The following is a 15,691-nucleotide window of genomic DNA, read 5'->3' as shown; positions in this document are numbered from 1 at the left end:
AGTGAGGTAATAGTAATTCTAGCGATTTCATTTTAGCGAATGTAGGTTATCCACAAAATCCGCAATATAAAATGGCCCCCAGAATTAGGTGGTTTACATAACAACATTCTATATTTGCATGATTCGCCCACTGCCTGTGATTGACTTACTATTGATATGATTTTTGAGAGGTTTAGATGAAGGGGACGTTTGGTGAGTTACCTTCGTCGCTTTTCTAACATCAGCTCCGCCTTTCAATAGAGCATCAACGACATAAAGATCACCTTGATTAGAGGCGGCCATGAGCGCCGTCCAGTCGTCCTGAAACAAGACACCCATAAGCGATAATCAAATAAAGAAATTAAAGAAAAGACAAAAGCATTAGGGGGATTTCTCAAGACCAGCCCGAGCCTGCCGTGGGCAATGAAAAGGCACATTCTCACTTCCTGTTTCCTGTCCGATGCAGATCAATTATCCAGATTCGCCCTGATGCACATTAATAGGGCATATTTTACGGTTCATGCCCATTTCGCCTTGTCTTTTTTCGCCTTTTCCCATTTTGCCTTTAAAAAATATACATTTCGCCTTCTCCTATTTCGCCTTTTCCAATTTTGCCTCTTCCCAATCCGCCTTATTCTATCTCGCCTTTGTCTTTTTTCGCCTTTTCATTTTTCGCCTTATGCTATTTTGCCTCTGTTTTATCTTGCCTTATCACAAGTTGCCTTATCCATTCTTGCCTTCGACTCAGTTTGCCATTGTCTTAATCTGCCTTCTCCTATTTCACCTTGTCCTAATTTACCTTTGTCCTAATTCGCCTTCATCCTATCTCGCCTTTACCCGCCCCGCCTTTGTATTATTTCGCCTTCTTCCCATTTCGCCTTCTTCCTACTTTGCAACAAACTTGGTGTCTTTACCCATGTTTGTTGAGTCAATCTTTCATATGAAAGTGTCTTCAACAGTGTTGAAGGGCTTCTAGGGTCCATTCGGGGGTACCCGCAACCAAAACCCGGTGGACATTGCCAAAATTACAAGTGTAGATAACTTCTCAGCCATTATAGTCATATTACATTACATACCATATTACAAAAGACTTTTGTCTCTTTTACCCATGTTTTACCCATGTTTGTGGGGCCAATCTTTCATATAAGAGTGTTTCCACGAATTATGTTTTTGTACCCTACCCAAGGCTGTTGCTTAATTACCAATATTTTCAAATCTTCATAACTTCTGAACCATCTACATGTAAGCTTACATGTATCTCCAAAACCAACTTTTGGATTGATAAAAGGCGAGGTGAGATATGGCGAAACGGGAGAAGGCAAAATGGGAAGAAGGCGAATTGACATAAAGGTCAATCAAGAAAAGGCAAGATGAGATAAGGCAGGATGGAACCAAGGCAGAATAGGACAAAGGCGAAATAAGAAAAGGCAAACTAGGATGAGGCAAGATGAGAGGAAGGCGAGTTAGGAAGAAGGCCAATTGGAACAAAGGCGAGATAAGACGATGGCGAAATCGTAGAAGGCGAATTGAGAAAAGGCAAGTTAGGAGAAGGCTAAATGGGAGAAGGCAAAATTGGATGAGACGAATAAGGTTAAGGCGGAATGGGCAGATACCTATTTTACAGTAGGCCTCCATTTGCGTAAGACTCGATGATGCATTATTGCTTTGATACCGACTGAGACGTGCGATGGTCATCGTATTTACCGAACGAAGATGATTTTGAATTCGATTTGATTTAGCGACTTGCGAAAGTTTTGGGAAAAGGACAAAACTTTTATTTATTATTTGTTCGATTTCTTCCATAAAAAACTAAACTTTTCGCGATTTTTGCGAATCTAGAATGTCAGCAAAATGTTGAAATGCACCCTACATCATTCCGAATTTGCCTTTTTCGCATACTATGTTATCAGCTTATGATATTAGGGTGGTTCGAATGAGGTTGGTGTATGGTAAATTACCTTCTCTGCTTTGTTAGGATCTGCACCAGCTTTCAAAAGAGCATCTACGACATTATGATGACATCCATTGCAGGCATCAATTAACGCTGTCTTGCCATCCTGAAACAAGACCGTCAACATATCCATAATCAAATGTATTGTCGTGTTACCGGGGTTCCACTCTACTAGTGATCAACAATTATCGCCATATACATGGATCGAAGCATGAATTTAAGCTTATCATGAACAGTTTAAATCCATTGACCGACTGCATAATTCATTTAAAAGGTCAATTATTATGGCAAGCCAAAGCGGATATAATCCAACCCTGGGAAAATCCTCGCAACATTCAAAAAGTGCAAGCAACATTATTAAAATTACATGCGATATTTCAACAATTACATCGACAAATTTCAAAACTACATGCAACCCGTGATAAATACATAGCTATATTTTTTTCGTCCAACACTTTTTCGTTCAAAATTTTGTTGGTCAAACATTTTTTTCGTTCAACATTCACGTGACTAAGCTACAGTCACGTGACCTCATAACGGATGACATGTCAGACCTGTTGGAGTCGTCCTAAGAGTTAACCTTAACCTTACCAATAACGACAACAACAACGCCGGTGCTCATGTTGTTGATGTCGTCGGGATTAATTCGTATGATGGGCCCTAAAGAAAAGTATGCGTTCAAATCACTTGAAAAATTGTAAATTCTTGATCTGTTGTACTTATAATGCCATAAAAGACATTTTTATTTCAAGAATTATTTTCTTCATCGCACTTATAAAGCTCGGTACATACTGGCACAACTGTCGGACTCGGCAGGACGACCGTACCAGTCTAGACTTGACCAGAATACTCAAAGTTCTAACTTTAAACAAATACACGTGTTCGATCCATTCAAAAAATAATAAGTTGGCACATGCGCAAAGGTATACCACCTCGAGTGACTTACCCGTACGTTATCAGTTATGAGGTCACGTGACTGTAGCTTGGTCACATGAATGCTTAACGAAAACAAATGTTGGACAAAAAAAATATTGGACGAAAAAATTTTGAACGAAAAATAATGTTGAGCAAAATAAATGTTTGACGACAAAAGATTGAATATTAAAAACAAAATTGCTATGTATTTTTCACGGGTTGCATCTAGTTTTGAAATTGCTGATGTAATTTTCGAAATGTTGCAAATAATTGTTTAAATGTAACATGTAATTTTTGAATGTTTCGAGTATTTTCCCAGGGTTGGATTTTTTTCGCTGTGACTTGCCATAAATTATTTCTAAATTATGATTTGGTGGATTACAAATTTTTTTTCACACGCTGGGTGTTCTTCCAAAAAAGTACTTGGCAATTTCTAAATTCTGATTTACAGAACGCTCTGTAAGAGGACAGACACAGGTACTGTAGGTAATGAAATGTTAAAATTTACGAAAAGATCATAGCCTCTCGCTAATGCTTCTGAAAAAAATTGAATTTCTATTCAGGCGGATTATGAAATTTCTTTTAGTTTTGTCAATAAAAGTTATCTGCCACGTGCAATAAAAATATGTTACTAAAACGCTCCCAAAAATAAAGCCGTTCACAAACTGAAAATAATTCCACATCTGCATCACCCGTCTACACATTTATCAACTATTGATTTTAAACAGGCTCAGATTGAGTGGACTGCTTGGAATACGACGACACTAAGGTGACCTTTTTTAGAGGCGATTATAAGTGCCGTCTGGCCGCTTTGTTAGAAGACAAGCAGAAGTACTTTTGGTAATGAAATATCGAATGCAACTTAGATAAGAGCATTTGCACCTTTTCATATCCAACTCGCAAATGTTTCTGGAAAAATATTATAATTAGGTGGATCACAATATTTCTTTTGGTCATGTCAGTAATGGTCATTTGCAAGATCTGTAACATTAAACGCGCAACAAAATAAAGACGTTCACAGAGGCTGACCATCACACCATTTCTACATCTTATTTAGCTCTTAATTTAAGCATTACCTTCCTCCCCTTGTCAATTTCTGCTCCGAATTTTAATAGAGCATCGACAACATCATGGTGACCTGTAGCTGAGGCGATCATAAGCACCGTCCAGCCGTCGGGAAACAAAACAGAAATACTGTCGATGATAGTATATCGAAATCAACAAATAGATAAGAAGCCAATGTTGAGATTGCTTTGAACGGATTCAATCAAATAGACTATTGGTAAAAAGGCTTAATCATTTTCGATTGAAATTAGTTTCCGGGAAAATAAAAACTATATTCTGGCAGACAATATATATTTCTTTCGATTTTCGATATCTTTCATGAAAAAATACACTCCCTGATCCGAGGTCAAGCGCAAATCTGCAACAATCTCCCCCCTCCCCTCCCTCAAAAAGATAAGCGATTAAACTAACTTCACTCCATATCTGCATCTTTGGCATTTGCGTGATCATGGTGATTGACTAATGATTTATCAGGAATTAACGTTCGGATGTAGGGGACTTTTAGGGCGTTACCTTCTTCTCTTTGTTAACATGTGCTTTAGCTTCCAAAAGAGCATCTACGACCTCCTTTTGGCCTTCATTTGAGGCAATCATGAGCGCCGTCTGGCCGTACTGAAGGAAGAATGACATAACAAAAAATCAAATTTTGAAATATTGAAATATTGAAATATTGAAATAGACGAATAGATTTTTAAAACATGAAGTTGAGGTCGTTTGTGAATTGAGTCACCAAGCAGATGTGTATTGTTAATTCTTTGCACCTGTATACTTGTATATTTCCGACCTGCGATAGGTTCTTAATGAAATTCAAATTGTAGAGTTTTGCGAATCTCTTTCGAGTTTTTCAATTAAACAAAATCTATTGGCGATACTATTTTTGGAAATCTTGGTTATCTGCAAAATCAGAAAAGAAAATGCCCCAAAAAGCAAACACTTCATTGATTTTACGTCATAACATAACTTCACTGATTAGTCGCCTACTGCTTTATCAAGTAAACGTATAATTTAAAAGTGTGCGGATGTAGGAGACTTTAGATGTGTTACCTCGTTCTCTTTGTCAACATCTGCTCGTCTTTCCAATAGAGCACCTACGGTATTGCGGTGACCCTTTTGGGAGGCCAGCATTAGCGCCGTCATGCCATTCTTAAACAAGATAGACAAACAAATGATAATCGAAAATAACGGTTTTCGAAAACAGAAGAGTCTAAAGTGAAAATAATTCAAAATAACGATTCAATCCAGTGTCCGAACTTTAAGATACCAATTTATCGCGCCTATTCATTTTCGCAACTCACAAATGTGTTCCTGGAAAAAAATCCGACTGGCAGATTAGGAAATTTCTTTCGGAGGTCCGTTCAATATTCCAAAAAAATTATTATGTGATTTCTATTTTCGCAAATCTAGATTATCTGTGAAATCAGCAAAATAAAACACCCGAAAATTAAGCAGTTCTAAGTTCATCATTCCATATCGTCATCATTCGCCTACTACTTCGTAAGTTTGGATTAAGTGGACATTTGGTATATTACCTTCTTCTCTTTGTTAACATCTGCTTTACCATTCAATAGCACACCTATGACATCAAGGTATCCCATCTCAGAGGCGATCATTAACGCTGTGATGCCTTCCTGAAATAAGACAAACATATTCAAGGCATAACACAATTACCTCTTATGGCACACTTTATTCCGGAACACCAAAGGTAATGGAGTAGTTTGCTTCTTGTTTCAAGAAAACATCTCGAAAACTTAGGAAGTTATGAACGTTCAAAGTTGGAGATCCAGCATACACCACTGAAAAACGAGTCTACGGCACTATCCGGCTGATTAGATTTAGTGAGGTCATACCGTGTATCCTGCCCTAATAAAGTTTTTCATACTTAATTATATTTTGAAGTTCTCATCAGAACATAATGAAACGTATGTATATTATTCATCTTACAATTATTATTACGCCATTTGACCTATGCGACAATGAAAATTAGGTCAAATCAAAAATAATAATAAATAATAACAATAAAAAGTGCTTATATAGCGCACTACGTTTCAGTGAAACCTCAGTGCGCTTTACAATATAAAACATTATTGATTTAAAAAAAAATTTAAAACAACATTTAAAAGGATTTAAAAAGGTGAGTTTTAACCGCGACCTTGAAGCTGTCCACCGAGCCAGCACACCTGATGTGTGGAGGCAGTTCGTTCCACAGAAGGGGAGCTTTGACTGAGTACGCCCTAGCACCGTAGAACTGTGTTTGTATTGAGAGGAACGATCAGCCCCATTGACGAGGAACCTAAAGTTCGTGTTGGCTGGTGGGCAACCAAAAGGTCGCAAAGGTATTTTGGTGCATTTGTATGCTAAGAGCAGAAATTTAAAAACATTTGTATGCTAAGAGTGGAAATTTAAAAACACATCTTTATTTGACTAGCAGCCAGTGGAGTATCTTTAAAACCGGGGTGATGTGGTCATACTTCCTGACACGCACAACAAGCCTAGCAGCTGAGTTTTGGATTAACTGTAGTCTGTTGATGTACGCGTCAGGAAGGCCGAATAGCAAGCTGTTACAATAGTCCAGCCGAGATGTTATAAAAGTATGGACTAGCTGTTCGTCTGACTGTTGGTCGAGTAGGTTACGAATACGTCCGATTCGCCAGATAGCAAGAGAAGCTGCCTTACAGACATTGTTAACATGGTCTCTCATTGAGAGGGTCTCTGGTCAAGAGTAAAACCAAGGTCCTTTACAGATGGTTTTGACTGGACTGCTGTTTCCCCGATATTGACAATGAGTGGTGCTTTGCTCTGGTTTGACCGACGAAAACGAGATATTAGATGTAGGATATCTGTCTTTGGATCGTTGCATTTGAGCTTATTTTCCTTAAGCCACGCTCGAATTTCGTTTACACATTCTTCTAAGGATCTTACAGCATCGGGGTGATTTCCTGGCTTCAGTGCAGCGTATACCTGATTGCTGTGGTCAGCATATGACATGAAACCATGCTTCAACATTATGTCCTCTAGGGGAGCAATATACAACAAAAAAGGATTGGCCAGAGTACCGAACCCTGTGGTACACCACAGTCGAGAGGTGCGTCACGAGACCGAACACCATCGAGTAGTATGCATTGTATCCAACCCTCTAAATAAGACTCGAGCCACTGGAGTACCACCGCGGTGACCCCAAAACGGTTTCACAACCTAGACAGCAATATGTCCTGATCTATGGTGTCGAAGGCGGCCGAGAGGTCGATGAGAATCAGCACAGCCTCCTCGCCTTGGTCGAGTGCAGTAAGTAGGTCCTTAACCACGTGAAACAAAGCAGTTTCAGTGCTGTTCCCCTTTCTGTAGGCAGATTGCATCCGTGGGTAAAGGCCGCTTGAGTGCGATAAACTGCTCAACCGCGACTTTCTCAACTACCGTCACAACGAAAAATAAGTTAGAGACTGGGCGATAATTGCTCAGAATGTCAGAGTCAAGTGAAGGCTTTTTACAAACAGCAGTTACAATCCGGACTGCAAAATCCAAGGTGGCCATCTAGTGGCCATACCAAATATCGGATGGGGGCAAAAATCACTAGGCACCTACCCGGCTCTCACATCCCAGTCCCACAGTAAGATGAAACCAATCCGATCATCCATCGGCATGTAATCACACTTTTTATGTTTCTTTATAACTCCTTTCTTTATAACACCTTTGGCTTGAGTGTGTTGAATAGGACTTTGGTAACTTCAGGACGTTGTGTGAGTACTCATGGATATAGACTTATATAACTCTTGGATTCATTAGTTGGAGCTGGACTGGGTGTGGGCAGTTCATTGCTGGTCTCTGTAGGGAGAAATTGTACATTGAAGGTGCCGAATTCAATTCCGTTTGTAAATAATTATACATTCAGCAGTCTTTTTCTAATTTGTGACCAGGCCCGTGCAATAGCCGAAATCTCCGCTCCGTCACGAGTACATATGTACAGAGATTGGGATCAACAGCTGCAGTGGTCACGAAATGTTCGCATTTCGTTATATGACAAGATATTTGACCTCTGTGACCTTGTGAGTTCAAGGTCAAAATCAGTAGGGTGCATTATGTCCTTTCGTAAGATTTACATGCTATTAAAATTTCAGCATGCTGCGACCAATATTAAGCGAGTTATTACACTTTTTTGCATAGCACCCCCAGGTTGCCAAACCAGGAATGATAGCGGGTGGCCGAGAGAAAACGAGTACACCATTTAACTTAGAATAATTCAAAAGGTATTAGTGTATCTATAACTTTGACATTTCACAGGTAGTAAGATAATTATGCTTGACAACCACCTAAAATTGCAGGCCCGTAGCTCCAATGGTATAAAAAAGCATGACTTTAAAAACAAATTCTGAAATTATGTTTTGCCGGCAATGGATGTGCGTGGACGCACGTTCCAGACGCGGACACGCCGTTGCGTCTAGACCACATGACACCTGTCAATCAAGTGCCATGCGTCAAAATATTTGTAAATATTGACGTTGGACTGATCAGGATGAAATCCCGCTCATTTTGGACTTGATGCCTTTCTGTGGATACTGTAAAGATGGCTTACCTAGAAGCCGACAACGCTGTCATTGAGGCAAGTTTCAGCGAAAAAGGGTGGGGAGCAAGGAGAATTGTACGTGAATTTCCTGATAGGATGGAATACTTCTTCGGTGGATCGCTTCATTACGTTTCTGGAGCCCTTGATCCAGATTCGGGTTTTATTCTATCTTCCCTCAAGATCGTCCATTGTTCCCGACCGAGCGTGAGCATAATTCTCCTCAACCCCAAACAATAGCAAGGAGGCTGTTCCATAGATCAGCCGCCCTCCCTATTAATAATCCAACAGAGGGAAGCAGGGTTTAACACCTCCTTTGGGTTGAGGATACGGTTCACTGCTGCTTTGTGTGATTATTACATAACCAGATGTGTGTAAACAATGCGTATGTACGTCTGTGCGTCTGTGTATGCGTCTGTGTCACCCCAGGGAGAGATTAATTACCAGTGTGCGTACTATGCTTGATATATACTTCATTGTTTAGTGTAGGACTCGGATAACTCTGACTGGAAGCATGGTTGATTTTTGAAATTAGTGACTTTTAAGAACAACAATTTTACCAACACTGTAAAAGTAATTTTTGTTCTTAAGACGCTTTATGTTTGGGCTAATTTTGTTAGAACTTTGACAGACTGATTATTAGGTCTGTGATAACATCAATATACGAGCAGTTTTTGCAGTGAAATGTCTTATCTTATAAAAAAGAGGATTTGTAGCACTCTCTTTGCATTAATCTACAAAATATAGTGTTTCAATATTGGTCGAAATCTTGCCTATTTTTTTTTGAAACCACTGCCAGTTTGATTACTTTGATATCCTGAACAAGAACATGTATGCTTTTTTGCCTAGATATCATTATCTTGTAGAAAAAATTATAAACCCCACTTTCACAAAGAAACTAAAAAAACTAGTGAAATGACACAAACTGTATTCTCAGTAAAGGACGCTTTGTGTTTTGGCTAATTTTGTTCAAACTTTGACTGACTGATGATTGGGTTTGTGTGAAGATGAATATATGAGCTATCATAGTAGTGAAACAAAAAGAGGATTTGTGAACACACTCGTTGCATAATCTACAAATGAAGAGCTACAAGTAAAGAGGACATTCCTCTTTCACGGACATGCCCCTTTAATTGGAGTCCAGACAAAACCTCTTAAACCTATTCTACAATAAAGCGCAGCCAATGAACATTGTAATATAGTCAACATAACAACACATAGTTGGCATGTGATCCTCTTTTCAAAAATCGATGACATTTAATTTTGGATTAGATTCATGAGGATAAAAAAGTAAAATCCACTATTCCCGAACATTTGCAATTCCATTTAAAGTATAAACATTGTAAATTTTACGAATAATTTTAATTTTACAGTTCCAAAAAATTGTGCACTATATACAGCAGAACGGAAAAATTTTGCGTGCAGAATATTTCGCGAATTTCGCGAGTAGGTCAGGCTCTTGAAAATATTCTGCCGCGAAATTATCTTGCTTTCAGCTTGAAATTCATGTCATTGCTGCCATGTTTACACAGAGGCACTGCATACATCTTAATTAGCCTACGTGTATACCCCGCGCAATTAGCACTTGTCATAATTACACCCAACTTAACAACCTTTGCTTAATTATTGCTCACATCATATTAAGTAGGGGATATTTTATGCCACAGTCCTCATACACGAAGAGCTTAGAGTCTAGAGTCAAAATAGACAGTTAAAATGTTTGTGGAAAAAAATTATTCACTCGCGAAAATATTCTGCTGCGAATAATGTGTCCATCGTGAGGCATTCGCAAAAATTATATGCCACGGATATTTTCCGTTCTACAGTACAACTGCGCACGGCAACTAAATACGTTTGCGTGATCAGTCTGGATGCACAAAACAAAGCGACTTGCTAGAGGTTGGGGTACGCTAACTGATCGGCAAAGCCTCGGCGCTTCATCAAACGATTAGAACCAGGCGAGATCGATGCCTTAATTTTATAGCTCTAAAATCGTTATTCTTCAGTCAATTTAAAAATTTTAAAAAGCTATTTGTGATAGAGATATATTTGCTGGCGAACTCTCTCATTCCCAAAAGCGACGCTGCACAATATCTTATCTTTTATTTCTATAGCGGGGGAAATATTCCGGAGATACACAAACTTCATAATCCCTAGGCAATCTTGATAAAATGGACCCACAGAAAGGGCTAAAATGGGGGGGGGGTCCTTACGGAAAAATCATTAAGGGCAGAGAAACATAATGAAGAGACTGGATCAACAAAAAGAAAGCCTGGTAGTGGTAGGAAGCGCAGTGTAACGACAGATGAAAACAAGTGTTATGAACTGATGTGATTTCTCAGACTGGCATTTCTGGTTTTGACCGAAAATCTTCAAAAATCCATAATTTTCACCAATATTATGCTATTGACCTACGATTTAGCGTAGAGTTGTTAAACAACCTTATCTTACTAGCTGTAAAATATCAGAATGATATGTACGACACTTTTTGAATTAGGCTAGTTTAAAAAGTGTACTCGTTTTTTCTGGGCCACCCGATACGAGATCAAAAGTTGGTCTGTGAGTTACTGTCACCTAGGGGTACATATGTACAGAAATTTGGATATCAATAGTTTTAGTAGTTACGAAATGTGAAAATTTCGAAATTTGTCAAGAACTTTGACCTCTATGACCTTGAAAAGCTGGTCAAGGTCAAAACCCGTAGAATTTATTATGTTCCCTCTCAAGAGGTATATGCCATCAAAAATTCAGCAAGCTGCGAACAATATCAGCAAAGTTATGGCATGTTTTCTGTTTTCGCATAATGCCCCAAGTGGCCAAAGCGTAAGTCAGATCACGCCGGATATCGAACTCATTGTACCAGCCTCTAGGACAATTCTCCCCCCCCCCCGGTCAATTGCCCCCCGACAATTACCCCTAGGCAATAACCCCAAGTAAAATAGCCCCCCCCCCAGAAAAATTGCCCCCCAGTAAAATTGCCCACCCCTCGGTCAAATTGCCCTCCAGTCAAATTGCCAACCGTAAAATTGCCTCCCAATCTAATTGCCCCTGGATAACCCCCTGCCAAGTAAAAAATGTAAACATTTACTTTTGTTCATCCAGTCTAATAAAATGCGCTAGAAATGCTTCATCCCATGGGGTTTTTGAATGTCAATGTATTCTCAACCGCCCGGGGAAGGGATTCCTCAAAATCAGTTAGGGGCCCAATATTCATTCTCAACATCCTGGTATTAGAATATAGCCAAATGGCACAAATGCTTTAGGAAGTAATAGATCTATAGTAAGAGAGGTCTCCGAGCCATTGGAAGAAAAGCGTCATTTTCTTTTCAACAGGAACAATGATATACATGTATCATTAATAAAAAATAAACATGAACTTTTTTTAAGGCAACGAGGGCAATTATTACTGGGCGGGGGCAATTTTACGGCAGGCAATTTCACGGGGGGGGGGGGCAATTTTACTGGGGGGCAATTTGACTAGGGGTTAATTTGACTGGGGGGTTATTGCCTAGGGGGAGTTGTCGGGGAGCAATTGACCAGGGTGAAATGGGGGGAATGAGGAACCGGTGTTAAGATAAATGCCAGTGGCGGCGCCACAATCGACGCCTGACGTCATTTTCTGGTCTGTTGACGTCGTATGAAGTCAATCACGGGAAACCATTGCGTACATTTTTGCACAGGATTTCAACAACAGAAAACGTGCCCAATAACTGGCATCGCGCATATTTTCCGCACAATTATCTTAAGGAACTGATAGCTCAATAGATTTAAAACAGGAAGATGCAAACGTCGCCGAAATCGGTCGAAAATAAGCGATCGTTTTCGGGCTCAGAAATAACATGATAATGCATTGGAAATGGAGAGTTTTGGTATGATCGATTGCAGCGCCAGGCGGCGGATAAATCGCGCTGGTTCCTCATTGTCCTGATACCAGGCTCCTGTTCTACCAGGCTCCTGTTCTTTTTTTTAAATGAGTGAAATCTCTAGGTGTTCTATAATTATAGCCGGGACACACACCGCACGATTCACAACAGAACATACCACAAGACGTCCGTCTTGCGACGAGGACATAAAAATGACCGGCAATAAGTCTCCATTCTGCATCTAGTACCATTTATGACAAGTGTGTCACTTAGACCTCTTTCTCTGAAAGGTCTATATTTTGAAATCTCGAAATCTCTCTTATTCATAAACAATAATCTAAGGAATTGATATCAGGCTTATCTCGCCTATAAGACAACGGTAACATATTAAGAACAGAGAACCTCTCTTTAAAACTCAAATGACCGCCTAACATATTCCTAGAGGCTCTATTTGTTAAACCCTTTCTACTAGGTTGTCTTAGGTGATTTCGTCCCAAGAAACAGGATCTACATCATTTGCCTTCCGCTTTACAATTGTTCTAGGGATGTTTGGATGAAGAGGACTTTCAGTGTATTACCTGGTCCTGCTTGTCGACCTCTGCGTGATATTTCAATAGACTCTCTACCACGTCTGGGTGACCTCTCCAAGAGGCTTTCATAAGCGCCGTCGAACCGTTCTGAAAAAGGACAGACATACTATCGATAATCAAATAGTGCAATATACGAATAGATAAGAGCAAAGTAAATTTAAGATCAATGAAAGAAAACTGTTCAGTATTCTGTCTGTCCGTACATCTTCCAACGTTGGGCGGGGCGCATGTTGTGTAACGGTTAGACAAAGAGACTTTTCAACTTGATGCCTTACTACATGTACCGGTAAGAAGTCAGAGTCATATTTCCTCTGATCAGAAATCGAAAATTAACGCGATTTGACCTAAATTCAGCATGCTAGGGCTTTGTTCGAAAAGGTTCATCTCACTTATATGTATACACTGTCTTCTCTCACTTTAATCAGCGCGGCTGAATCGTAAAATGACTAAGTCCAAATGAATAGGCCAATTTTACTGGTGGCAGGTGAACATTAGAAAGAACAGCCACAGCTGATGATTGACTCCCTTTTCGTGGGCAATGCCAATGCCTTCCACGTCAGTGGATAAAAGACATGAACATTGACAGGGGGTAGTCCTGTACTGAATGAATGAATACAATACAACTAGCGTCCTCATTTTATGCCTATAGTGTTGGTCGAGCAGAAATTTCTAATCTGGGGTCTATGATAAAGCCAGCTTTATGGGTCTGCAGAATGTCCTAATAAAGAAGTCTTGCTGTCAACGAATAAATTAAAGAAGATCACAGATTTGCTTATCAATTTACCAATCAATTTTATTATCCAAACGGGGTTTACACGTCATCATCAATAACATCATCATCCTATTCTCCTTCCGAAAACTCAATCTCCTCAACAAACTGCTAAAGCTCATCATTTACCATCTCTACCCCCTCCCCGACTTCCTTTCCTAGCCGAGGATGATCATCCTGACCACTTTCCACCTGGCGATCCGCTCACAATGTCCTTGATCATCGGTGTGGTCGATTTTCCACACTTTCCAAATGGTCCTCAAGTGACACTTGGAGCGACCTGAGTAAGGGTATTTTGCGGGGTACAAACCCGAAAAAACAAGCTTAGCGAACGAAAAATGCAAAAATCGGCTGCTCCAAATTAAAAATTTCAAATTTTAATGATTTCCAAGCTCTCCGTACCCCATTGCCAACTCTAAAATGATTAATTTGGGAACCGACCAGCAATATACCCTTACTCTACATCCTCCAAAAAAACCACTAAAGTTCCTTAACACTAATTTTCTAAAAAACTTCACTAATAAAGGGTTAAATTCAGCTTCTCATGCAAAAACGTTAGTCCCCCAGAGTCACTACAAACGATATCCAACATTTCTAACATTTCCAGGTTACACACACATCAAAATAAATCTGAAAATAAAAAAAACACCCCTCCCTTACATCAGATATTTCACTAAAAGTCCGGTTCCGATCACACCACTGACAATAATATACACTGACCCACCTTCCCAACAAACGCCATCTCTAAAAATAACATAAATAGATAAATACATCAGTGAATGGCTTTATCAGTCAGAAAACAAACATATCACATTGTTGTGCGCGCAGATTAACTCAATCAATTCAGCATAGGGCTTGTAAACATAAGGTAGTGGGCGAATGTAAGTCACTTTTGTCTTATAGGAGAATCATGCCCTACTTCTGAGTCATGGATATAAACCTATGCAAGCGTGATCTGGTGTCATTTTTATGAACCAACAATATCAAGTGAGGTATTGTTTCACCACCATTGGTGTTATTTTATTCCATTAGGAGTATAGATGTGGCTTTATTCAATGTTTTGTTTTCCCTCGAGAGTTCCATCCCTCCCCCTGCTGAAATCACTAGAACTACTGTCTGCTTTTTAATTGGAGAAAACCTGGGGGCAAACATTTGTCTACATAAAAATATTCCATAATGAATGTAAAAGGTATTGTCAACCACAAATAATTAAATGAGCTTTTAGCATACTTCGTACTATCTCCATAGTCAACATCTCCCCCCCCCCCCCCCCGGGTTATACCTTCAGAAGTTGGAGCTGGAGTGCCAACTCCCGTTGGTGGTAATTCTTTGATCATTTTTCCGTTAATACGATCCATCTTTTTTTTCTTTAGAGCTCACTGGAACGTTTTCCTAATTCACGAGACCAAGCAATCTGTTTGGCGATATTTGTATTTTGGGAACTGAAGTAGGTGGTATATTAGATTCAGAGGCTGTTACATCTTTCTCTTCGGGGTTCGCAGTTTCCTGTTGCCCACTCTGCATTTATTTCATGAGAATTTTCAATACCTGTTGGCTCTCGTTGTGTGTTCTTCTCACTACTTCCGACGTTACAATTGCTGAGAGTGAGTCAACTAGTTGTGGCAACGGCCATAAGACCCCCCAATTTTAAACTGAGAAAACCAGTCCACCTATCCAACTCAATCATCACGATGTAATCATTTCTAAGATCCTCGTACAGATTATCTCTGTCACAATTTGGTAAAATCCACCCAGCTGGGGAGGAATATACTTTGATGGCCGTTTTGCTAAATGTGTCACTAACTCTGGAGGATAAGCTGCTCTGATAAATTATGTGATACTTTAATATTTCTTTTTCTGACATATAGTCAAGATCATTAAAAGTGAACTGCTTCCCAGTGAATTCATTTGTCTTTCCATTGGCAACTAAAATCTCTAGATCCCCCTTTGCGCGTGTACCTTGTTTAGACAATACTTAACTAGGGGTGACTGGATTTTGACTAG

The 15,691-nt window shown here is 39.5% G+C and overlaps 1 protein-coding gene across 1 annotated transcript in view; it reads right to left on the bottom strand.

Moving 5' to 3' along the window:
- The window catches only part of LOC135502097 (ankyrin repeat domain-containing protein 50-like), a 357,552-nt gene that overhangs the window by 145,836 nt on the left and 196,025 nt on the right, over positions 1-15,691 (bottom strand). Inside the window, exons 9-14 of the mRNA XM_064794655.1 lie at positions 12,907-13,005; positions 5,440-5,538; positions 4,955-5,053; positions 4,424-4,522; positions 1,938-2,036; positions 202-300 (exon numbers count right to left, since the gene is read on the bottom strand). Coding sequence (XP_064650725.1) covers positions 202-300; positions 1,938-2,036; positions 4,424-4,522; positions 4,955-5,053; positions 5,440-5,538; positions 12,907-13,005 — 594 coding nt within the window. The remainder of the gene's footprint in view (positions 1-201; positions 301-1,937; positions 2,037-4,423; positions 4,523-4,954; positions 5,054-5,439; positions 5,539-12,906; positions 13,006-15,691) is intronic.

Source organism: Lineus longissimus, chromosome 18 (genome assembly GCF_910592395.1).
Source record: "Lineus longissimus chromosome 18, tnLinLong1.2, whole genome shotgun sequence".
Taxonomy (NCBI): Eukaryota; Metazoa; Nemertea; class Pilidiophora; order Heteronemertea; family Lineidae; genus Lineus; species Lineus longissimus.
The sequence above is the reverse complement of the archived record's forward strand: the minus strand, read 5'-3'. Positions and strand labels throughout refer to the sequence as shown.